Here is a 27,380-nt window from a genome sequence, read left to right on the forward strand (position 1 = left end):
CCCCCACATCCTGAACCGGGTCCCCAGGCTAGTATCTTTGGCGGGCCCCCCTACCTATCGCTAAGGATAAAGGCAGTGTGATACTCTACAGTAGCGTTTTCCAAATGGTGTACGCGGTAAAATTAATGTGTATATTTAGTGTTTTTTTGTATATTTTAATAAATCCATTTGAATTATGGAGTTGTCGAGTAACGATGCACAATTTAAAATTTTATCATACAACAGCATAACTTTAAACAATAATATTCTTGAAGAAAAATACTTTTTTTTACTATTAAAGCTAATTTGTTATGTATGTTTATCACACTTATCTGGTCGACTCGCCTCGCCGTGCCCCCAGGCTAATACATTGCAAGTAACGTTTTTGCAATACAGAATGAAATAAATATAATTTTTTTCAATTTATTGCAAGGTTACATTACTTCTATTTTATATATATATATCACTTTTATCTTGTTATTTAGTTTATTAATGAAATGTTTCCATATTTTAACCGGTTCTATGCCTACAGCGAATATTCTCACTCTATGAGGCCGTGATCGACAGGCCACAAATACAAATTTCGCGAGTTATCTCTTATCTTATACTTTAAACTTGAATTACTAGCCACTGTCATTGATTTGCATAATCTAAAAAATTAAACACAGTGACATTTGTTTGAATAATTATGAAATACTAAGCCACAAATTATCGGTAATACACTGATTGTAGTAAGAGCTTTGCTCTACATTCAATGTGTGTCGTTAAAAATCTGCGGCCTGTCAGATACTGCCATAGTAATATCGTGAGTTATCAATACGGTGTCTAAAACGTATCCCCTGCGATCAAACGGGTTACCTATAATTTGAATAGTTTGAAATGATTTTGTGTGACAATATATTTTCAGATAGTTTTAGTACCTAAAATAAATAATGTAGAAATAAATATTGTACAGTAATAATCTAGATATCTAACTAACAGACTACGTCTTTAATAAATAAGTAATAAAACATTTACAAATGTATCAATAGTTACTCGGTTATACCTTGCGCAGAAGGAAGAACATTCTTTTCATTGGTGTCTACGTCCTTCAGGCAGTCAGGGTTGAAGCCTTCCAATTGGCTTTTGAGATCGACTCCTACCTTCGGCAGATCTTTCAGAGATGGGCTAAGTGGGGCGGCCATTTTATATTTTATTCTGAAAACAAAAAAAAACGTGTGTTATTATTTAATTAATATACAACATAATATGGCAAGAAGTACAAGAATTAGGTCACAATACTAATACAAAAACCACAATGTAAAACAACCTATGTTAAGTTACTTATTGGCTTACCTACTGGCTTATCTAGAGAAGCACTTTCGCTAACATCTTACACAACAATATTCTTTAACAATATGTTTCCTTTTCTTCTGACACATATACCTTTCTTTCACCACTTAGTTTTTAGAAGATTAGAAAAAGTTCATAACATTGTCTTGGGATATCAAAATGAATTATTATATATTTATCCATGCAAAGATTACTAAATATTAAAGACAAGCTTTCGACAATCTGATGTGGATGACTTGTCCAATTTTTAGGCACCAGGAGGGAAGATTACTTTGATATTGGTCGGAGGTGCTAAGAGCTAAGGGAAGGAAACTTGACTGAAGAGTCCTAGCACGGAGGTTTATACAAATTAAGATAATTACACATCAGATATCAAAACTCTGTGCTTAGCTAGGTGCCAGGCGAATCAGCAGAACATTTCTGATAACTCTCATCAGTGAGTAAACTAGAAAGAATATAAGAAAAGCATTTAATACAATTATATTTTTTCTGAGTTTACATGACAACAGGGTACCTATATATATTATAATTATTAATATCATAATGTGAGCAAATTCCTAATGATATAGTTTCTCAAGTATGTAATAATATTCTACATCGACTAAACCTCACGAATAGGGATATATGCATGTGAGTGAACACGAGAGGGCATATTATTATCAACTAAAACATTACACGATTTCAGCGATTGCCGAACACTCAATGAACACGGCCACAAATTTGACTTTGAGACCAAGATATTGGGCCGTAATAAAGGATATTTGTCATGCTTAGTAATGAAGGCTATCAAAATTTATAGGAACCGTGACAATATTAATAAGGACAGTGGGCTAAGTTTAAAAATGTCATGGCTTCCGGCACTTTCAGCAAAATCTGATAGCTCTGGTCGCCACAACTGGCACTGTCACGCCCTTTTTAACTGTGAGCAACGTTTGCTCTCGGCTAAACAAATCCCTTTTCGACACACTTGAAACGGTATTAGCTTTCATACACCTTACAGTACAGTTACTTGAATAGAATACAGTATCTTGACAATGACCTCTGCAACAAGCCCAAAAAGTTGAGGAAAGAAGGGGGAAGAACATGAGGTGATAACCCAAAAATCTATTACAATAGCAAACAACTGTGAAAGTCTGAAACGTTAAATATGAATACTGATTTTGTGAAATAATCTCTGATGACCAGGGATATAATGACATATTTTTAGTTTCACAATATTCTGACAGCTGGCATTGAATTTGTTTGTGAGCCGTAAAACTCACTTAATAATACAATTACCTGATCAATTGAAATTGTGAACATTCAGTTACAATATTAACCAAATTAGTAATATAGCAATGCATTAAGTTCAAAGAACTGCCGAGCCATCATATTTTTAGTGATTTAATTATCATTTAGCTTGCAAAAAAATAATTAAAAATAATATATTTATTAATAACAGCGGAGATATTCATTTTGGAATCAAAACTGAATCCTGCCTGCTCTGCTCATTGTGTTTAGTATGCATTATTCATTCTTACAGCTAATGAAATAGAATAAAATTATTATCAACAGGAAGTGAGTAAGATACCCAGTCTGAATATGAAACAAAAATATGATGGTGAAACCTTCCATGTGTGAAAAATTAACAATGAATGAATCTGAGAGAATAAAACATTAATAATATTCCAAATAAGTACACCTCGTTTCTACGTTTGATTTCTTTTAAAATATTTTAAATACAGTCTTTGGTTCACTGCAACTCATCCATTTATTAACAAATTCAATGATATGGTAATGATTAGGATTGCTACGACATATCGTCGTTTATTTTCTACAAACACATATCTCAATTTTAGTCAGTTTTGAGTTATTCGATGTCAATACGCACATATTCCACTAACAAGTATCTCAAAATATACTTTAATAACATAATAGATTTAAGCAATTAGAAAAAAATCGTATAACAATAAAGATTTTTTATAAATATTATAAACTTGTATCTTGAGATACATGTTTGTAAGTACAGGTCTCTCAGACAGAATTGAGGCAAGCTATAGCGAATACAGATATGAAAGATTGTGTGTATTGGTGCATTTCTGAGGCAACAGGCATTGCACAACGTCTACGAGAAATAGCCATTTTTCTTGCTTACACCTACTTATTGCACTTATAGTGAACAGAGGACAACATGCATATACTGATGTTCTGTTTATATATATATTGATGTTCTGTTTGTAAACGATGCGTCTGTGTGAGTATTGCTTCACCTCAACTTTAGTTAACACATCAATACACATACAGAACTCCGACCAATGATTATACTGAAGTTCTTTCTATCAAGTCAAGATACGTGTTTACTGCAGTAATATTGTGGAATGATTCACAGTAAAGTTGCAACGCATTCTCGTATCTTCGACAATATGACTGATCGGTCGAAAGTGCAGTGCGATAGATTGAAGAAACATAACATTTTTTTTTAACTATATTTACCTAATGGATATTAATTTCAAAGAAAATTTATTTCTCAATTAAAAGCCGAGAGAATAAAGTTGTTTTTTGGCTCTCCTGAAAAGTTGTGTTTTTTTAGATACGTGGTTGTAGAAAAGACACGACGATATAGGATAAATTACTTAGTACCTAATAATTTATTATCATATATCGATTGCGCAATTGTATAGTATATTTTCCTTACCTGTCCTTATAATAAACATGATTCTAACAGTTAGTTGTTATTGTTTGGAACATATAACCATCCTTTTAGCCCCTACTATAATTAAGTCTGTTTAATGTTAAAACCTTCAAAATAAAATAAATGCTTATAGTAACATCTTAACTATACATTATATAATTTTTTATCATTTACCGCACAATTCCTTGAAATCAATCATACCTCTCTGTTGTGCATCGGAAGGTAACCCGAAGTCGAAAGATCACAGAAGATTTTTAAATTGAGACTATTATAGGAGCGGTACACGAAAATTCTCGAGAGTGAATCCCGCTTTTCTGTGACGAAAAACCGTCATGATTTACTCAACACATAAAATAAAAATCAAAACAAGCTAATGGAATCGATCCATAGACATTTTAAAATCACTTGATTATAATAATTACCACCCAGATTTAAGCAACTATTAAATTTGGTACTTATATCTGAGTAAAAATGAAAAGCTATCACTTCGGTGTCTTATGTCCACAGAATAGAATAAATAGAATTCAAATAGACTATACTCCAATACACTACATTTTGAAGCAGGATTTTGAATATGTGAGTGTCCTATGAAAAAGAAACACACATTATAGACGTGTAATAGTGTTTTGCAAACTTCAAATACACCAATATTGAATGAGTCAGTGCATAAACCGAGAGCAGTTATCAGAACGAAGAACAAGCTTAGAATGATGTATTCTTGACACGTCTATTAAGTTTATCCCATATTCTTCCACACACTCGAGATCGGTTGCCTGTTACTCCACACCAGTTAGGTATTTCAGTTCCCATTAATTCTGTGTACCCTGCTTATGTCCTTCTCTTTTCCATACATAGGTGCAAAAGATTAATAATATAATACCTGTGATTAATCATACAATTATTGTTCATTTTCACCACTTCATATAAAATTATTTTCTGCGTGGAGTGCTAAATAGCCAATAATCCAGAGACTGAAAACAATTGATTATTAGTCGTAATAAAACCGAACAATGAAAAAGCAATAAGTATGCTGAATCTTAAAGCAATGGAACTGCTTTTATTGTTCCTAAAAAATATTATAGGTAGGTACTTAAGAGCCTAGGAATCGAAACAATTTTATTATTATTCAACACAAAAGATTTAAGAACATTACATACATAATTATCAGAAACACAGTAAGTAAAATAAATATTTTTTTTACATCGAATGGGACTTAAACCCATAATCGAAGCATTCTATTATTCTTCAATTTCTCTTTTTTTATAATATTACCTATGTATATGTCTGATGCATTACGAAAAATTATGAATATTTGCTAATGAATTATGAATAAAAAAAAAGGTTAAAAATTCTTAGCAAATGGAAGGTGAGGTAAAACTAAAATTTGACGATACTGACGCCATTCACGAATCAATTAGGTTAATAGGTACCTTTTGTTAATACCCTGATTCAAATTCACAGACCTACAAACTTATCTGTAGAATGGCCAAAAATGGTACTACGAACAACCATAGGACACCATTTTGAAAATTTCATTCGAATGTAAGATTTTGTCCAATTACGAGTCTTGATTGGGAAGTTTTCGACAGAGGCTCCCCCATCACATTCTTCAGATAAGTTCGTAGATCTGTACGAAAGATGGTCGCACACACAGAACAGATAATATTAAATTATTTCTGAGTTCCCTGGTCGCACATATTTACGAAATTAAAAATAACACCTCAGTTGCATATTGTTGGGAAATTTCGTCGTGATTAATGAGTGTCACGTCAATATTATAATATGTAAATTGTATCATAGTGCTTCGCAGTGTTACCATAATATATTTCGCTAGCTTTTTAAATGATCAGTAAATACCTACGTGACATCTACGCAAAAAAAAATATTTTATTTAATGTCGAGTCTAATCACTAATCAGAATACACTCAATTAGGACAGCTACAAAACGTGAAACAATATAGGAATGTCAAAATGTGTGAGTGTGTTTTTTTTAATGAAGTCACGCCAAGAATATCAATAATTTGATCGATATAAAATGGCGCCGATGAATTCGCGAGTGCAAGCTGTCTCGGAAGTGAAATAAAGAAGGGAACAGGTGAAGATAAATTATCCCGCGCACCGGCTGCTTTAAAAATTATTATTACTACTGCGGGGGGGGCTTCAATGACGGTTTGCTAAACTGCCGAAAAAAGATTAATATTTTTAAAAGCATTTCCCCATTAAACTTGGTCAGTGAAAAATTAATAACAATAAGTAAGAGGATATGAAAAGACATTTATTTATTGTTTATCATAATATTATTATATACTTTAGTGATCTAAAGATTGTCGACAAAATGGAGAATGATTTTTTTGAAGCAGATTCATTGAAGTTATTAGATGATAGTACGATGTTTCGTACAATACCTAAATCAATATCCTGTCGTTGACATGTAACTTTTTCTTGCCAACGGTAAAAAAAATGACATTTTAAAAATGTTCTTGGCATTCCATTATTGCATGTTTCCATATTCAAATTTAATTATCAGGAATCATTTCCTGGCAACATAAAAAATGTAACTACTTATCACTCTAACCATATCCGTAAGCTGACAAAATGGCTGTACGGAGTGTTTAAAATTGTTATATCTCACTTATATCGCTACCAGTGGGTCTATTCTATGCTTATCGACCGCTAAAGTGATAAAGTGATAAATATTATCAAACTTAGGGTAGGTTTGTATCAAAATATTAGCACTTATTGTAACAATTACACGAAGCTGGTTTTTATTGTTGCAATAAGTGCGATATTTTAACAGCACATATCTTGCTGCTGTTAAAATATCGCACTTATTGCAACAATAAAAACCAGCTTCGTGTAATTGTTACAATAAGTGCTAATATTTTGATACAAACCTACCCTAAGTTTGATACTATTTATTAATTTAGTGTTCAATAAGTATAGAATAGACCCACAGAATTAATTATTATCACGTGGACACTAGCAATAAAATATTGTAACAATGTTTACTCGAACCTAGAGCACAAAAGTGATATGAATAATACCATGATAATTATTGATAATAATCGAAATATACCAGAGTTTTGACTGTACGTCTATTTTATCCCTATGGACTTATTTTTTAACCATTCTATTTTGTAATCCTCGTAAATCAAAGACAAATTGACAAAAAAATGAAAGACAGCTGATTTAATCAATAGCCGTAATAACTTTATTCCCGCTGCATGTTCATGCTTCAAAACAGGCAGTGACGTCCCGTGGGGGTAGGCAGGCCATGAGTTGCATATGGATGGCACATTATAGTGGGCGGCGAATGAGGAAACGATTACAAGTATTACAACTTTTGAGAGCAGTGGCGGCTTACCATGAACCAGACAATCGATATCTTAGTTTAAAAAATATGTAAACATTAAAATCCTGACAGCATACGTAATTACTGTTTAATTGTAATACCTACCCATTGTAATACCAGCGCTCGAAATGGAAAAGTTTACGAACCGGAGCGCTCGACAGTTTTCTGAAGATATTTCCATAGTCATCAAATTTTATGGGTATTTCATAAAAATAAGTGTGTTAGATTTTCTATTTTTGGCCTATCTGGTTCAAATGGTCAAATTATTTTTTCCACGAGACGTAGCGATAATTCTACTGACTTCACGAACAGGAACGGCGCTCCGGTGCGCTCCTGTCCATTTCGAGCCCTGTAGTAATACATAATATCATAATGGGGGTTTATCGCACCTTTTCACATGGGTGCCTCCAAACCTGTTAGCACCACAGACCTCCACGTACCTAAAATCATCATTTGTGAACGTCTTAAACTCATAATTTGTAATATCCACAACATGTAAAATAAATAAATTGAAATTGAAAATAAATTGAATTGTTTGAGAATGCGTCGAATTAAAGATTTATAGTGCATTTGTCGGTCATAAAATATGGGAAGAAGCGATTCGCAGGTATGCGGTGAATGTGATGGTTTGGAGGACCTTGTACATATTAGCAGTGGGTACAATGCCCAAATATGAACGACACAGAGTACAGCTGCGAATTGCGACTATATAATATCTTTGAGAATGTCGATGAATTGAAAGGTGCCCTGACGGTGGGTAGGACGGAAGAGCTTGGCAGAATTGAAAAGTTCTTTAACAGAATTCGAGTGAGGACCTGATCGGCGGATCCTCTTCTAGATGAGAAGAGGCGATATGACAGCGAGTCGCAGTCAAAGCCTCGGTAAAATCATTAAAAAAAAGTGCAATGGGTAAGTGGTGCATAACTAATTTGCAGACAATTATTGCAATTAAAAATTAAAGAGACGGCATGGCATGCATTGCTTGAACGCGGCATTTTACACTAGGGACGTCTCTATATATTATAAATATTTTATAATAATGCATTATTTGCAACAAACTCACAAATTAATTTATTTTAAAAAAATATCTTATAAATCCCTAGTTAAATTATATCGACTTCAACCAATCATGAATATCATCCATGCGGTTTTGTTCTATGGATTTGAAGTGTTCTGTCAAATCCACGTTAGATACCTACCATATTTTGTAATTTTTAATCAAATTATTAATGATACGTTCAAATTTTAGTTTTAGTTTAAACGTACTTGCACAGAGTTCAACTGAAATGGCAAATCAAAAATCCATTGTTAAAAGATGGCGATTCGAATTTAAATGATAATAATATTATTTGTGCAACTATGTTTCAATTAAAACCGCACGCTACAATAAATTGGCTGTGTTTCCGACAATAATTTAATACGAACTAGATTGAAGATAAAATGAGAATATGTATAAGATAGGTACATCACAAAAAATGTTTGATAATTACAACAAAATGTTAAATGTTTAGGGTCACACACAATAGAGGATTTTTAGGACAAAAATATAACTTATTGTCGATACATTCTTCATATTGTGTCTATGGTTACTTTTTATAGAATCAAAAGATATTAATATGCTTTTATCTTCTTTCCCATTTATGACGTAGGTAAGAGAAGGTGACGTTTCATTGTACGTTTTGCTATAATCGTCTCGTTTAGTTTATAGATTGTACCTACCTATATTAAACTAAAACGTGTGACTAGGGTTTTATAATAAAGAATAAATTTAATGTTGCCAAATGAAAATTATTATTGGTGACTTTTTTATCAGCAAAATATTAAAATGTGAAATTACCTGTATGTTTCACAATGTCAATATTATATCGCGTTCAAACAGCAATATTGTAGAAAATGAAGGTGTGTTAGGTTTTGGTTAACCACAGATATGCCTAATCATTTTATCAGCAATACGTAATAATAAAATGGTATACAATTAAAATATTTTAAATAAAATCAAATAAACGAAAGAAGTAATCAGATGCCCACCAGTGGCGCAGTGCTAATGATAAATACGTCTCGGGGGGAGCTCATCAATTTGAATAAAAATTATTAGTAACAAAAATATTTTGAACATTAGGTACTGATTATTATTTTGATATCCGATGCACATTTGAAAAAAAAATAGTAATTATAATATACCATTTGTAAAATAAGAATAATTTGAATCGGACGTTAGTCAAAAGTTAGACATGTGGTCAGTGGATCGACACGAAACAGATGTAAAATATCAAGTACGGCAAAACACTATAGGTACATAACCCCATTATTAGGTACTTTTATCATATGGAAAAGGTCTCAGTAATACAGTCCATACCATTCCATACCAGTAGGACCATTGTAATACCGGTATTTCAAACCCGGTATCCCAGTATTATTCGATACCAAAATACCGGTTTTAAAAATCAGACAATACCGATATATTCGGTATTGACAGTGGAAACAAAATGTTTTAATTAACAAAAACGGCTAAACAGGACTATATTTTACTATCGGATTAAGCGATGTCTAGTTTACTTCCGTGGCCATTCATCGTCCTTGGTGACCAGCAATGACACATGCTATAAAATATTCATATTTTAAAGAGATTTTACATATTATATTAGATTTATTGGTAGATACCTACTTCTGTTCTTTCCAATTATTTTGCGAATACCGGTATTCAGAAGGAAATACCAAAATACCGGTATTGATATTTTTATTCGATATTGTCATCCCTAATTGTAGTGAAAGACGTGCAATATCATACAACAAAAACCAAAAAGACAAAAATAAATATTAAACAATCTGTAAAATCAGCGTAAGGGTCCCTTCAAGCGTAAAGCGCAGCCTCGTGGGTTCCGCCAACGAAAAAAGGTTGGGAATCACTGGTACTTATAAAGAATCGCACATATCCCCAATGCCGCCAGTTTCCGATTGCTGCCATAAATTATTAATAAGTTAATAACAATAATAAAACACAGCACACGTAAATTTGAAACAAGTGTTCACAGCTGATGTGGCAGACAGGTAAATGAACCACCAACAGCCAAGACGCATAAAGAGTTCAGTGACGCTTTGCGCCTCTGAATGATAGAAATTTATTTCGCCCACCTACCTACAAAGGCCACACGATACCTCTGGAAACAAATCCAAAAATATATAGGTACCTACAATTAAAATTAACCACAAAATAGAATTATTTTGATAACGTTATGAAAATAAAAGTAGGTAATGTCAGTCTGACCATTCACGACAACTGCCTGCTGTAGGTATCAGTGTCGAAGGGTAGAGGCAGGCTGTGGAAATCCTACCTAAATAATGCACATTAAACTTTGTCAGACATAGGTACTTACTTATTTGTTTTCATCGAATTAAAAATACAATTTGCAAATGGTGTTAGATAGTTTTTAAAATTCAATTAAACGCAGCCTAAACCCAACAATAATCCACAGCGTCCCTCCACTTTTCGCCCCCGGTAGGTATAAAATGTAATGCGAGTCTATTAAATAAACATACCAACTAAGGCCCGTTTCAGACGGGACACCGGTGTCGCGCTCGATATAATATAGGAGGCCGTTGTATTCGAATAAAGGGGCCTTTGTATAATGTTTATGAACGCCCCAGAGCTAATGAGTCAACGCGTGCCCGGTGCACTTTTCCGTCAGCCGCTACATTCTCAAGCCGCCGATACACTTGTTTTTATTACAGCAGCCAGTTTTATGTTCCAATTTATAACGCGAAATTATGCGTTGACTCATTAGCTCTGGGGCGTTCATAAACATAATCCAAAGGCCTCCTATATTATATCAAGCGCGACACCGGTGTCCCGTCTGACACGAGCCTAATCTGCCTAATCTTAAATGGAAGTGAATTAACTAATAAATTGCTAATCATTGTTTAATGTGTCGAGAGTTACAATGTTAAGTACAACAGATACCCGCGCTCTCAAAAAGCTAGTAACTTGGCTAGAATTAAACGGCCAACCGGTTGTAAAACTTACAACGACACCACGAAAAATGAAGACCTTCAAATGTCTTCCATTATTCATTAATCATTTATTATGGACAGATTTTTGATAAGTACCCAAAATTATTATTGAGAATCCCCATTCAAAATATCTAGTACCTACCTCCATTCCATTTATCAAAACTTCATAGGTAAGGTAATACACTAATAACTCTCGATGATGGGTATCAGGTAATTCAGAATTTTACAATACAATAATTAATTGTTTATAAACAGATAATGGGAGATACTACAACAATTTGAAACCCAAGTACGTAGGTATCTTGTTTTGTTGTAGGGTTTTTTGACTGTCAGAGCTGTTTTATTTAGAATTTGAGTTCTAAGAATCTTTCATCTTTTGCGTCGTCTTCCGTCCAACGCGACGCGTGGGATTTTAGTTTCGCCTATCTTTTCCACTTGTGCGTTCAAGAAATTTCTTCCCTGTCTTCTGTTCAACTTTCTCGGATTTGGTATTCCCACGAATCCCACGTGATCACTGACTGTTTTGTCTGGGATGCATCTAAGTTTCATCATTTATACTATTTATAGGCTTTACATTTTACAACATACATTTTTTGGTGTTAGATAATAATTATCATGATTGATCGTAGACACGCTTTGTAACTAATCTATCCCTTAAGCCTTTTTTTCTAATAGACATAATAAAATACAAAGTCTTATGTCTAAACCAGGGGTTCACAAAGTGTGTCCCGCGTGACTTATTGATGTGTCCTGCGAGATTTATGTTAAATATGTATTATTTTTTATTCTTCATATCGAATATTAACAATTACGTTTAAAATTAAATATCATCTGACAAGAATGAATGATCAGACATTTTGATATTTGTGTATGCGGATGTGCGAAGTGAGGAGGATTCGGCGCAGGTTCAGTTACGGGCGCACCGCAGCCATAGTTGTTGTGTTAGCGTGAAATTTTACTGGTTCTGTTGAAAAATATAACCCCAAAACTAAAATGGATAAAAGGACTCTAAACTATCAGTACGAGACACGCTCTTTATTTTTGGTGACTCAGAGGTGGGCTGACTGCTTAGGGACTGGTCACGATTTCCACCGTAAACGGTAAGGGAGAACACCCGCACGCAGGACCGATCAATTCAATATTGCAACAAAACCTTAATTGGCATCGCCAATCCGTACATCGGACTACGTGGACAACTGAAAGAGAATCATGATCAGAATATTATGAACTCTTAATAATGAAGTCTGAGACCCTACTGATGAGACAACGTCTAGAGAACATAGGTATCTGTTTTAGAGCTAGTGATGTTATTTTTATCTGCTATATTGTTCATTTCAAAGATACATCATGCAGGTTTAGCCAATGAAAAACAAAAAGTTCATCATAATATATTTATAGTTATCCCAAATGACAACAAACATTATTATTTTAAATCGACCATTAATTGAGATTGCCATTTCTTGTAGCAATTGCGAAACTGCAGGTGCAATTTTAATTACGATATGTGCCCAATTAGCAGAATGTCAAGAAAATATAATAATTATTTGTAGATATTGACGGAGACATTGCAACCTCATCGCTGATGAAGGTGTCATTTCGAAGTTGAAATCATCAGCAATAAAATTAAAATAAATGACTCCCGTCAACACTTCGCCAATAAATAAAAAAATGTAATTGCATATCAACGAGAAGGTCAAAAAATCGAGACGCCTCATTTTATACCGTGATGTCTTATTATGCAGTTATAATAAATATCAGTATTAACGTTTATTTCATATTACATACATTCAAGATGTAGGTACACTCACAGTAGCACGGTAAAAACACTCGCCCGGGCAGTGAAAGATAAGAATCGAATACTCAATGAAACTATTTGCAATGAAGCTTTGTTCCTGAGATTTTTCAAAATATTGAATTTCACTGATTTACAGTATTTTTGTAGGGGTTCCCCGAGTTTACAAAAATATTTCAAGGGTTTCTTCAGACAGAATATGTTGGAAACCACTGACACAGCAATACAGGATCCACGTTTTCTGGCAGCCTTGTGAGTGAGTGTAATAATAATAATATTCGCAGACGGTCCTCGATCAATATTCAGAGTCGCGCGTCCGGACCGGAACGGGAGAACGCGTCCACCGTCCTGTACTCAACTACTCGTAACTACTCACTGCTGCACCATTCTTGACCAACCAGCGGTTTCCGAACGCCTAACCGTCCACGAATTCATTCAAGACCAATGACATTAATATGGACGAAGCATCTGGAAAAAAAATGACACTCACTTTTTTGTCGGGTCTGCCGAATGGCATAATCTGTTCTAACGCCATTACAATTAAGGTAATATTGGTATAAATTCCCGATGCGTGATATCGCATGATGGAAATTGCGTGACGTCTACCTATACATGTGCGAATGTTGCTATGCGCGAATTTACTTACTAGCTACTGTATTGAGTGCGTTGTCCATTAATAATGTCATTGTTCAAGACCCAAAAGCTAAGCAGATGTATTCAAAAAAGACACACAATGTCCAGTCGTGGCATACTTAATGTGATCAGACGTCCCGTTTTCAGGCGGCGTGTCCCGGTGGCCCCGAACATAACTTCGGGACGCCAAAATGTCCCGTTTTCAAAAAGAGAGAAACTCGCATTTAAAAAACGAGCAAAATCACAATCCTGGCGGTAGAATCTAGTACTCAACACCAGATATACGTAGGTAGGTACCTACTTAAGAAAATTTGTTCTTTGGAAAAATATAAAACCTGATAATTTTTCATGTATTCATTCCTGTATGTAGTTTACATTAATAAATAAAATAATATGGACAATGAAAAAATATGGGGGAAATGAGAACATTACTGTCTCGTCAATTGTCATGTTAGAAAGTGTGAGGCGTCTAAAACGGATAAGTACCTAGGTACCTACATATCTTTCTTTAGGTGTCCTGGTTTGGGTAAAAAATAAATGTTCACAGGCATACTACAACATTATGTGGTTGTTTTCGTTCAATATTCGTTTATTTAGCGTTGGATATTGATGAGTTTTAGTAGTGTATTATAAATTATAACATTATAATCCATTTCAATTTAAACCGCTTGCAATATAACGGAGATATGTTAATTTTTACTAAAACTGAAAATGTGTAGTAATCACAGAAGAGATTAAGAAGTGCAAACCCCATAAATGTCCTCAAATATTACAAATATAGAATTTACGTTTGCGTATACCTGGTAAACTTGAGTGCAAATATAATAAATTATTATAGTACCTACAGACGTAAATATTAAATAATTACAAGATAAAAATAACTTTTTATATACAACGTTTTTAAATTCTGTTGAACCATATAAACTTGACTACGATCAAAAAAAATTGTACTTGATATGTCATATTGATTTCCATAATAACGCACGTATAGTATATTGATAATTTAGTTACTAGGACCCCAGACCCCTAGCAACCGATAATGGTGTCGAAATAACTTTTCATACAAAACATAATTAACTGAAAATGAATTTAATTCTACTTAAAAATGGCTAAAAGTATTTAAAAAAATGCATTGGCATCGTGTTCTGCTATAATCTAAAAGTTTCAAATGTCTAGCTAGTCGGGAAGTTAGTTAGAAATCGATTGCAAGATTTGTACCGGACAAATAAGAATACGAGCTAAGAAAAACGTTGTAAAATAGAACACATTCCGTAACACGTGTTTAAGTTTAACCAATATTCCTCCACACTCGTGAATCGTAGATTTTTAAAAACACACCCAGAAGGTAATGAATGTCCTAGCCCATTATTTCTGTGTTCCCTGCCAGTAATTAACAAAAACACAGTTAAAGTGATGAAGTTAAAATTAACGACACGCGATTAATATAACTAAATGTTTTTCAATTAGTATCGGAAAACAAATTAGTACGGATATAAAGTCAGAACAGAAATTTTAATTGACAGAGAAAGTTATACAATTATTTTAACAAGTTAAATTTAACCCAAAAATATATTATTATATTGTGCCTAGAATAGTACAACATATTATTATTATCATGAATTTCTACTTTGGTTTGGTTTTTGAATTACGTACGGAAGAGTGGATCAAGCTTTAATTATTTAGATATTAAATAGTAAATACATACAATTTTGAAACGTCTCAGAAAACATAACATCTATTTGTCAAACCTGAGCATTTGCTCTATTAGAAAAAAATAAAGACATGCCAATTTGGATAAATCTTTTAGAGTTAAAAGGCGGTTTTATAATATGGTCATAATAACCATGGAGAAGAGTGACTTTTTCAATTCGTTAGGTTATGGGGTCGTAGTGTATGGGTAGGTATTTCTCAATTATAATTACGGAACTTAATAAGATGATAATAATAATTATATGATGTTACTAGTGATGAACACAGGGAACACAGAATTAATGGGAACTGAAATACCTAAAAAGTAACAGGCAACCGATCCCGAGTATGGAAGAATATGAGATAAAGAAAGTCAAGAATACGTCTTTCTAAGCTTGTCCTTCTTCTGACAATTGCTCTTGGTCTACGCACTGACACTGATTCAATATTGGTGTATTTGAAGGTTGCAACACACACTATCGCACGTCTATAATGTGTAGTCATTTTCGTAGAACACACACACATTTAAAACCCTGCTTCAAAATGTAGTGTATTGGGGTATTGGGCATATCTGAATTATATTTATTAATCCGTTCTGTGGATAACCTCTAATGTCAATTGCAGCAGTACACACAAATATCTTAATATAACTAATTTTAGCTGATGATGAAAACTTTCAAAGTCTAATACAATTTATCGATTTGTTACGGTAATTTTCCGGTATATGTAGTACGAGAGAACATGATATTTATTTTACGTACGGATTATTACTACCTTTGAACGAAAAAAATACTTATACAACACAACGCATCTATAGGTAGATAGATATATTGCGACTAGTATTACATTTTATTACGTATAATATAATAGTTGTTTTTCTTTTAAGATAGGCTTTGGTTTAATATAATCGCTCAGCAAGGAGTCTTCGCTACTGCATAATAACAATGCGATGCAAAAAGATTGGACATCACCGCAACACGCGGACGTCACTGCTCTGTGCACTTGCCCGCAGCAAATATATTATATTTTTCAACTGCAATGCGAACTGTGGATGATAGCCACAACCACACAAACACCTTTTATATATTCAGAATTACAAGCCTTTTACCATCATTTGATAAGACACACATAAAAAGAAGTTGCTATCGTCGATTCCAATTTTATCACAGAACAGATTAATAAGATATAAATGAGTAAGCCAGTCGCCATAAATAGATCAATACTTTGAAGCGAGTTTTGGTTATAACTTAATGACGGTCAGGCCATAAAACGCAAAGAAATACAAACCCACCAGAATGTCCTAGCACGTGTTAGGCAAAATACCGCCCTTAGGCAGACTGCCGTCCCCTTTCACATTTTGTAGTCTCAAATTGTATGCAAATGTGTTGTGTTAGATACGTCATATCTACCAATTTTATTAGATATAAGGCAGACAAATGCAACAACAATCTTGACTAAATAATTGACATACGCATCAAATACTGACGTTTAGAGCAATATTTCTCAACCGCTGGTCCGCAGAAATTTTCTAGTGGTCCGCGAATTTATGGCGTCCAAATGCCTATGCTAAAAATTACAATATAATCTTCAAAACCCGTACACCTCCTGCAAGTGTTGGTTCTTAAAATAGATGAATATTATATGTTACTACATAAATAATATTTTTTATTTCTGCGTTAGCGGTCCACAAAACATTTCTAATATTTTCAGCGGTCCGCAGGTGTAAAAAGGTTTAAAAACACTGATTAAGAACATGGCTGCCCTGGGTAGTTTGTCCCTGTCGCAATAAATCAGTAAAGTAATGTGAAAAATTAAAACTTTTCAGTGTAAGTTTAATTTTAATTATTATTATATTGTTTCGGTTGCGAGCCTCAAGGGTTCAACGATCTTAACGCATTGAATACCGCAACAGGTAAAAAAAATACAGTTGCACTAATTTCTTATTGCTTCCGAGTCGCTGTCAGTATTAAATGTAATTAAGAAGATAATAAATAACTGAATTTTATAATACATACACTATAATTATAATAAACTATATTTTTTGTCACGCTTGTGGGCCGCGGGCTCGATCTCGCGTCTGGAAAATTCACAAGTCATCTTTCAACACGAGTGTTTAGATCCAGGGGATGGACCCAACAGAGGATGGGTTGTGGCTAGGGTTGCCAACCGGTTTGGTCAGGATTGTCCCGGAATTGTGAAGTCCTTGTCCAGGATCCCGTTTGGAGCTTACCAGGGACGCACGATATCCCGTAATTTAGACAATTCTTATTCTTCAGAAATATCAATGACACTCGAGAAATTATTACAAGGAAAAAATAATAATGGGAAACTGGAACGGGGAAAAGCTGCCAATAGCAAGCTTTAAAAGCTCTCGATTTCTGAACGGAATTTCTTAAATTTTCCGGTGATAACTTATTTTGGCCACCAAATATTCCTGAGTTAGTACTTAGATTTTTTTTCAAAAAATGAAAAAAAGGCCAATAATTATCGCAAAACTCTAAAATCGTGACTGATATTTTAGTTTAATAGAATGTGGAATCGCATAGGTATATATTAGTAGTATTTTTTTCTGAAAAATGTCCTGGAATTTTCATTAAAAAAGTTGATAACCCTAGTTGTGGTTAACGTCGATATATGATTAAATCCGATGCAAAGAATCAAACGAAAAAAATGCAGCTATGATGAATATAAAAGAATTTAATTTATAACTTAAAAAACCTGAGAAACATTCAGAAAAATCATAGAATTCAATCTTTGTTAAAGATTCTTTCTAGAACTGTGTTTTCGCTTTCTAAAACTAAATATGAATGTACTAATAATTAATATAAGTTTGCTATCTATCTCATCAGTTTTCTATCGAAAGAGAAACCGAATTCTGATAAAATTACTGACCATTAGTCAATTTTATTATGCAATTAAATATTTTCGTTATTTATAATATAAATAAGAAAATATTTCTCAATAAACTCGGAGTGAATGATCCGCAATTTTTTTTTTATCATCACCTGTCATCAATTTTTATTGCGGAATCCACGAACCATCAGCACATTCTTTCGAGGTCTATGAATTAAACAATAATTTATAATAGTATGGCCAGTATGGGACTGGGAACAATATCATTCTAGTCTAAGAACTGATTGTTGCAATAAAAAATATAATACATAGAAAAAATACTACAAATGAACATAATTACAAATTCAATTCATAATTCACCTGTTTTCAAACGAATTCCATTTCGTGATACACAAGATATCTCCGAAGGTTTTTGGTAGACGCCTCATATATCAATTTATTCTAGGTAGAATAAATTGATATACGCAGGACTGATTTTTTGGCAAAGGTTGCAATAAGAAACATAATAGATACATTTATAAAAATACTTACTACAAATGAATATAATTAAAAATTCAATTCATAATTCAACTGTTTTCAAACGAATTCCATTTCGTGATACACAATATATCTTCGAAGGTTTTTGGTAGATGCCTCACCTATCTATTTATTCTACCTGCGCCAAAATATCATATCATATTTTATGAAACTCAACTTTGTATAAAAAAAATAAGACGCCAGAGGCAAAAATAGTATAATACGTGACTCATAGGTATAAGCTTTGTATCGTATCCTCAGAAGGATTAGGCACACCAATGTGATTTAAAGTCAAGACAATTTCGAAATATTTTGGAGGTTGAAGTGTAAAATATATTATCAGTGCTACGACATCTATGCTACGTACATAATAAGGTGTTTAATGGTATGCGTCTTTCTAAAACCTAAACATACCATAATAATATGAACTTCGACAGTTTTTACAAAAATTAAAAATTAAGTCAAACAAGGCCTTAAAAATATTGCAGTATTTGAGAGAATAATATTATAATGTGACAAAAAATTCTCCCTTGATTATGATTGCAATTATGAGTTGCCTAGCCTATCTCCCTTATTTCAATAAAAAGAAACAATGAATTCAGTTGAACTATTTTTAGAGGCCACCTTTAATTATTATTTTTTGATAAATCGGTCGCGTCATTTGCGTCAAAGAAAATCGTCGCTGCATAAGATTCGAACTTTACAATGGCAACCCTGTAATTATTATCCCTACGAAATTATAAACATTCATATTGCAATCGCTCACTATCTAACTCTTGACCAGTATTTCATTAATAGTGGGAAAGGCAGAACCCTGTGGAAAGACAAGGGTTCCGCGATACTTGCTTGTTTTTGTAATGTATGATTTTTATACAAGGATTGAAGATGAATAGACAAAATTATTTCAATCATACTTAAACCGCGCTTGACCACGTGGTTGTTGTTTGTCTTCGAAAGTCGACCATAGTCAAATCATCACCATCAGACAGTTTTTAAATCCAGAAGTCCAGTGATGTCACCAAGTCAAGTAATTATTAAAGGGCTGCAAGAATAATTATAGGTATATTTTCTGGATCATATTATATTTCGATTAACAAACATTTCATAGAATTCTAAAATTACATAATATTATTATGTTACTAACATATTTATTTATAAAATTAAACGTGTTTGTCACTACATGGGGGGAAAAATAAACAATTTTAATCCAAAAGATAAAATTAATATTGTCACTTATTTCATAATATGTTATGTGCAATTTTGGAGATCTACTGTTGATATAAAACACGACAAAGCTAGATTATTCGAGGGGTTCCGTGATTAAAATTAATTGGAAAACGCTGCCTTAGACTAAATACGTAATAGGGGAGACGTCTACTGGAACCCTCAACTCTTTCCGAGGGGAGATTAATTTTGTATAATCAGATAGACAACAAAACATAATAATATAATAGCGCTTGTACACGTACATAGATTTACTGGCACCAAAAGTGTGTAAATAATCGTATCATCATGTAGTAACAAATAATCTATCGTCATAATATCTCGTCTCTCCAATCTTCTTCAAGCGTGAGCGAAATGCGTTGATGTCATTGTATGGTACAGGTTGTGAAAAGTGGTAAACGTCGAAATGCTCTGCGCGGCGTATTTGGTATTTTTACCGGCAGGTTCTTCCAGGGAATACAAAATTAATGGGAACTGGCTTATGCCCGTAAGCATTGTATATCCATTTTAATTTGTCACGCTAATGTAACGTGCTTTCAATCTTTGGGAACAGTCGACGCGGTTTTTTTTTACTTGCGTTTTATGGCGGTCAGCCCATAAACTATCCTGCTTCAGAACTTTGGTCCATGGCGATGGCTTTTACATTTCTATTTATTAATCTATTCTGTGGGTGCACTACTGTCGTTCTACTGCGCATCCGCATACGTTGCAACTATCGCGTGAAAATTCAGAACCCGCTGAACTCTTTTTGCAACATGCACGACAATAACACGTCGCGATAATACGTACTGCCGCCAGTAAATCCATGCAAGTGTGAACGGCCTATTACACTAATCAAACAATACTAGGTACTCATTAGTATTTACATTATTACTGTAGCCATAAAAACAATCAAGATAAAACAAAGTTTATAGACTTATCAAAGGTTTTTGACCGTAGTATTCATTGCCCGTGTATTTTATTATACATCCCAATTTAATTTAGATCAATCTTCATGTACAATTCAATAACGAGTTACTCACCACTGACTTCCATTAAGATGAAAACAAAATGGCGGTTAATGTATAAACACATTCAGGCATTTGGACGAGCAATACAAACAATCTTTATAAGAAAGAATAATTAATTCAACGTGTTTATTTACAGAAGCTCAAGATCCATTACTGCCTGTTAATAAGTTTAAATCAAACGTTTTATATTTTTATAATAACTTCAGCCCATATTATAATCAAACAGACTCGTTATTTTTTCAGGCTGTCTGGTGGATCGATTGAAATGTTTTCAGATCAATAAACGACTAAAAATGATGGAACGCCCTCAAATTTATTACTATGTATGTACCAGTGTCGAACAGTCCATACTTGGCAAACAAAAGTCTAATTTCATAATAAAAAATATTTTTGTAATTGTCTATTAACGTATTTAAATTAAAACACAATTATTTTATATTCTACGAAAACTATATATTTTTGTCAATGACATTAGTCATATAATATGTAGGTAGATATGTAGATATTATAAACTGATTATCGACTTGGTCAACCAGACTGCACGTATCAATTTCACTAAATTTGTAACACAATCTGTAAATGTAAAACAAACACAATCTAAAGACTTTAACTAATTTTGTACATTTCACGCATATAAACGAAAACACACGCACACAATGACAAAACCTGGGGCAAGAGGTATAAAACATACGATTTGTTTGCACTAAAAAAAATTCGCGCCGGATTCGATACAAAACAGTCCCTTTGACAAAACGCTGAACTACGTGCCAGTAGAATTTTATAGCCCGAGTTCGAATCGTGGTTGGGCATTACTTATATATATATTTTAGTGCCAGTTGTCTTATTACACATTGCCAACACGCACACACCACTAAGTGCGCCGACTGTCCTCAAATATTGAATGCGCGTTTCGTTTATGTGAAAAATTTTAACGGAAATTATGAGACTTACGTAACTATTGAAAATAACACACTTTTTAACACGTTTAACAAGTTTATCCCATATTTTTCCACATTCAAGATCCGTACCCACTTATAACCACACCCAGCTCCTATAAATTTGTGTTCCCTGTTTATTAGTTATTTTTAATTGGGTTGTTGAATATTTTATTTCGGAGAGCACGTAAAGTCTGTGGGTACACGAAAACATGTGTATCTAAGTAGAAAATCATTAGTAGGTACAGTTACTCACCTATAGTATATTTTTAGTATCACTTTAAGGCCAAACAAAATGTAAGTATTTATTTATACGTCATTGGTCATTCCATCGGTGGTCTGGCTATTCCTTACCTTAAAAGTAGTGATCGCCGTATATGGTAGGTTAAAAGTAGATCATAAAACAGATTAATGCATCGATTGCATCTGTTGATTTTTTTGTGTATGTATTGAAAATAAAAAACAAATCGATTTATATTACACATAATGCCACCAGATGCTATTAATAAAATTAATATTAATGTCCATGGATTTGCGTATGGGCCTTAAAAATATGTTGCCAGACTCAATATTTATATAGATTGTATATAATGCGAATTTCTTAACATTTTGTTACTATGTAAACCGGTTTTTATTAAACCAAAAGAAATTTGTTAATGTTCAATAAAATTCAGGAATTTCGCCATATGTCGAAGAGATAATATACAATTGATAACGTTTCACTACTGAGACCCTTTCAAACGGTATAAAGAAACCTCGTAACTTCTTTAAGATGGGTAGCTATAAAATGAATATCTTATTTTGAGCTTACGAAAGTTATACAAAACGAAATGGCCACAAATGTAGGGTACAGGATTATATGAATGAAACATGAAGCCAAAAGACGTATCTACAAGTTTGTATAAAAAAGCACATACCTAAGTACTGTTAGTTGTTACCAACGTAATATTACAAGCGCAAGACTTATAAACCGATGCATTATTATGATTTGAGATTAAATTTGACAGAAAAACTTCTTAAATAACATAATATAACGTCTTGTCGGTATAAAAGTTTCGCTTGAATTTAGATGTCGATAGTCCCGTTTTGATTAAACCCCCACGATGGCGGCGGTCCAAAAACGACGGAAGCTGACCCTCTGCCATCGCGAGTACATGTGGACGGCTCAATGAGAACACCGGTACCTGGAATGCACGCGAGTTTTTACGCGCGAGTAAAATCGCGCCATCTGAACAAGGTATTTAATATGACGATATTAATAATGTTACGTTTTTTGATAACTGGGTGTAATTCTCCTTGTACATTTTGTTACCGGGAAGCCGGAAGAACGACCCCAATGTGTGTACTTATACAAGTATTATAACCAATTGTGTAAAATCATGATTTGTATGGTTTTATTAAATTTTTAATATTGTAATAACTACAAATAAATTATTAAACACGTGGTAACTTTTGTCGTTTAAAACCAATGACATTATTAATGGACGACGCACTCAATACAGTAGCTTGCAAGTAAATTCGCGCATTCGCATGTATAAGTAGACATCACGCAATTTCCATTATGTGATATCACGCATAGGGAATTTATAGCAATATGACCTTTTTTGTAATGGCGTTAGAGCAGTGTTTCTAATGTCAATGTTCATTTGATCGAACCCGTTCGAACCGAACCATTCGGCAGACCCAACAAAACGCATCAGGAATTTATAGCAATATCACCTTTATTGTAATGGCGTTAGAACAGATTATGCGATTCGGCAGACCCGACAATAAAGTGAGTGTCATTTTCTATTCCAGATGATTCGTCCATATTAATGTCATTGTTTAAAACTCACTCAACCACAAAATTATATCTCGTATCCGCCTGTCTACTGGAAGGTAAAACCCAAAAAGGGTACAGTATGTAAGTATATTATTTAAACTCATATACCTAATGATACCGTAACGAATAGGGGATATAATATTATGTTGTGTTCAAATCAGGATGCAAGTGCATGCTTAACGTAAAGAGATCATGTAGGTACACGTAATAAATGCTCTCTACTGTGGTTTGCATTATTAATTTATGGACATACTTATACATCTCTCCGGCATCAAAGAGATATCGACACTCGATATGCAATAATTTGTTTGTAGTGCTAAATTATTAATGCTAAATCTCTGGCAGCACTACCCTGCTGACGTCATCGTTGCAAATGTCATTCGCATCGCGGCCGCGGCCTCAGTGAAGTTAGCTATAATATACCTAATCACTAATCAGTATCCCACATATCCAACCAACGCCATCTGAGTCAATATTTTATAAGCCATTCACGATTCTCTACAAGTGCTAGGTTTGCTTCTAATCAGCTTGATTTAAAACACATAACGATAAAAAACAATAAACAACACATGGTACAAAATTTTCCGTTATCTGAAAAACATATTTGCGGCATAAAAACCTTCATTTTTTAGAATCATTATTCATTTGGCCTAAATGACTTATACTTAAATCGTTAGATCTTATGCTATGTGAGTTTCAAACCCAAACGTGTGTGAACTGATTCTAAAGATTAACTACATGATCCCAGGAAACCAGTTCACCCAAGACATGCACAATGATTCACTTCCACTTCATAGTATAATAAATCTGATTTCTATCTATGTGACTGATTAGATGTTTGTCCTTATTAGTAAAACAATTTTACTATTTTATTATGGAAGAAGTAAAATGGCGACCACTAAGAGAGAATATTATCGTATAATTAAGAAAAAAGATTGTATAAAAATACGCATGAAAATTCTCACGTCGTGGTGTGAATATTTTGCAACTTTACCATACTGAGAACAACCATTCAGTATTATTTTTATTCGACCGTGCATCGTCTATTCCTAAAATAAGGATTATAGTTACATAACCTCAAAGTTAATTAATTTCAAAATATTTTCCTTGTAAACATAGTTTTGTCTAAATTGATACCTACGCACAAAATATACCTAGGTTTTTTTTTACCTAGGTTTAATTTTATTAGGAGTGTCATTTTGATTAGTTATAACTCAAGAACTCTGAACCAATATTGATAAAACTTGCACAGTTTATAGATCTCATCGGTACCAATGTATCTCAATACCGAACCATAAAAGGTTCGGACATTAAAAGACAAAACTACTCAAAAGTAACGCACGAGCTAAAGTGGTCATATAGAAGCGGTGGAGTGGTGAGGTGAAGGTACCTTAAGTATGTGGTGAAAGACAATTTTAGTCTAAATCCAAAACGGCTATAACTGTTTTCCGCGTATTTGGTAAATTTAACGAAGTCCGAATAAGTATAAACAACATTTCAAATATTAAAGTACGCGACGTTAACGATCGGTAAGTTACGATTATTATTTATATGTACGAAAGGCGTTGTGTATCCAATACGTGATAAGGTATATCGCTAATAAATGAGAAAGATGATAACTTCGCGCGGCATTTTTAGCACAAAGTGCGGCTGTACCCCTCACTGCGACCCTGTATCTATAATTCGATGCATGTTGCATTCCTACGCGATGAGACTTATAACCTTGACACTCGACTATATTTGTATGAATAATCGCAGATTGCATCCACTTTACATTTTCACACTGCCATAATGCGCTACAAAGAAGAATCTGACAGAAAATGACCTGCACCATTAAAAGGGCGATAACACTTGAAAGATTCAACAGCAATAAAATAAATCTGATCCACAGCTGATCAAAATGTACCTAGCAGAAGCCTTAGAGCGGAATGCACAATCTATTTAATATCTAATCACATTTCGATCCTAAGGATAAGTCGCCGAAAAGCATGACTTTATAGACAATCCTGAGTATAGAGTTAAGGAATCCTTAACCGTAGACTACTTTTCTTATGGACACGCCCCCTTCTGTATTACCATTTACCACTGACAGCTTCTGTCAAAATAAATTCGCATGTCTATAAAACAGTCCATACACTCAAATTCATTTAACAATGTATCTCAATATGGATATTGATAGTGTTAATTCGTTTGGCATGTACTTGCAGAATATTATTTAACTTTTATACGCCAGCCCGCAGAAATACAAAATGCTAGGTGAAGAATGACACTTGACGATAGTGTTACCATGTTAAAAAAATATCTTGCGGTGCCTGTGGAATCACGTATAATGACTTATAACGGAAACATAAGAGTATTATAATTAAATATTAATATGTATTTATAGTTATTGCATTTATAAAATGCAGTTGTCATATTTTTGTCATCGTTTAAGAATTATAAAATAATTTACCTAAACTATAGGAAAGAGAATTTTTAAATGTGGTATTATTTTCAATAGAAATGATCTTAACTAAGGACAATGTTTCTGCATAGTGTTTTCTGCTAAGGAAATTTTAGTTATGACAAATGTTTCTGCATTCCGCTCTTAATAAACTATAATTATCTATGTCAGTGTATTTCAACTGGTGAGACGCGAGTGTCCCCCTAGGGTAGGATTGGCGAACCTTTTTAAGTACACGTGCCAAAATTTCCAAAATAATATTTTTCGTCTGTCTGACACATGCCGAGCAGTTTTCATGAGAAAAATGGTTATTAAGAAATATTCTATTAAAAAGGTTTAAAAATTACAACGCGGTTCTTGATATTCCATCTTTCACTGTGTTTCTAGCCGAAGGCATATCTTTCATTTTTTGAATATTTTTTTTTCCGTATTTAGATAGTGGGAGAATTTTAACCATGCTTCTTTCATACATTCTCCATCACTGAACGATTTTCTGTGATGACTGCCGATAATTTTTCTTATGTTTGCTGATTGAATATTTTTATTTTTAATTGCCAGATCAATAAATTCTTTTTGTTCGTCCTTGATTTTCTCAAGGAGTGATTTATCGCTTGACTCATAATACTGTGTTGTTACTGGCTAGATTCCGCATACAATATTGTTCCACTAGTCACTAGTGACACGCGTGCCATAGGTACGCGTACTAGTAGTACCACACTGCCAAATTATCATATAAAAATGAAAATAACATAACATAAAGGTTTCTAAAAGCCCCCACCAATGATGACAATATGACAACACAATCTTTCATTTCAGTTCCATTCAATAATAAAATCATTGTTTCTAGTGGAAATTTATTTTTCAATATACCTATAGCAATTGAAGACCTGAGAATGAAAACTGGACAAAGACCAAATAGTGAATTTTACAGGAGCCTATAAACTGATTTTAAAAAAATATGTGTGATCATATCATTCAAGAAGTGAATGTAACATGATAATTAAATTGTTATAATCAAAATAATTAAATATTTGCAGATACATATTTTTCTTGTTTTCAATATCAATTTTATTATTTTATTTTTAAATACTAAGTAAATGAATAGAATTTCGATTGCCACA

General features: G+C 33.4%; 1 protein-coding gene across 4 annotated transcripts in view; it reads right to left on the reverse strand.

The window, feature by feature from the left end:
* cib (thymosin beta cib) overlaps positions 1 to 27,380 on the reverse strand; it is a 77,760-nt gene that overhangs the window by 23,815 nt on the left and 26,565 nt on the right. For all 4 annotated transcript variants that reach the window (XM_085942072.1, XM_085942071.1, XM_085942069.1 and 1 more), the window contains exon 2: positions 1,025 to 1,176. In XM_085942072.1, coding sequence (XP_085798198.1) covers positions 1,025 to 1,163 — 139 coding nt within the window. In that variant the 5' untranslated portion in view covers positions 1,164 to 1,176. The remainder of the gene's footprint in view (positions 1 to 1,024; positions 1,177 to 27,380) is intronic.

The sequence above is a fragment of the Rhyacophila brunnea genome, unplaced genomic scaffold (assembly GCF_057557595.1).
Source record: "Rhyacophila brunnea isolate RB1 unplaced genomic scaffold, BYU_Rbru_1.0 scaffold_14, whole genome shotgun sequence".
NCBI classification, from domain to species: domain Eukaryota; kingdom Metazoa; phylum Arthropoda; class Insecta; order Trichoptera; family Rhyacophilidae; genus Rhyacophila; species Rhyacophila brunnea.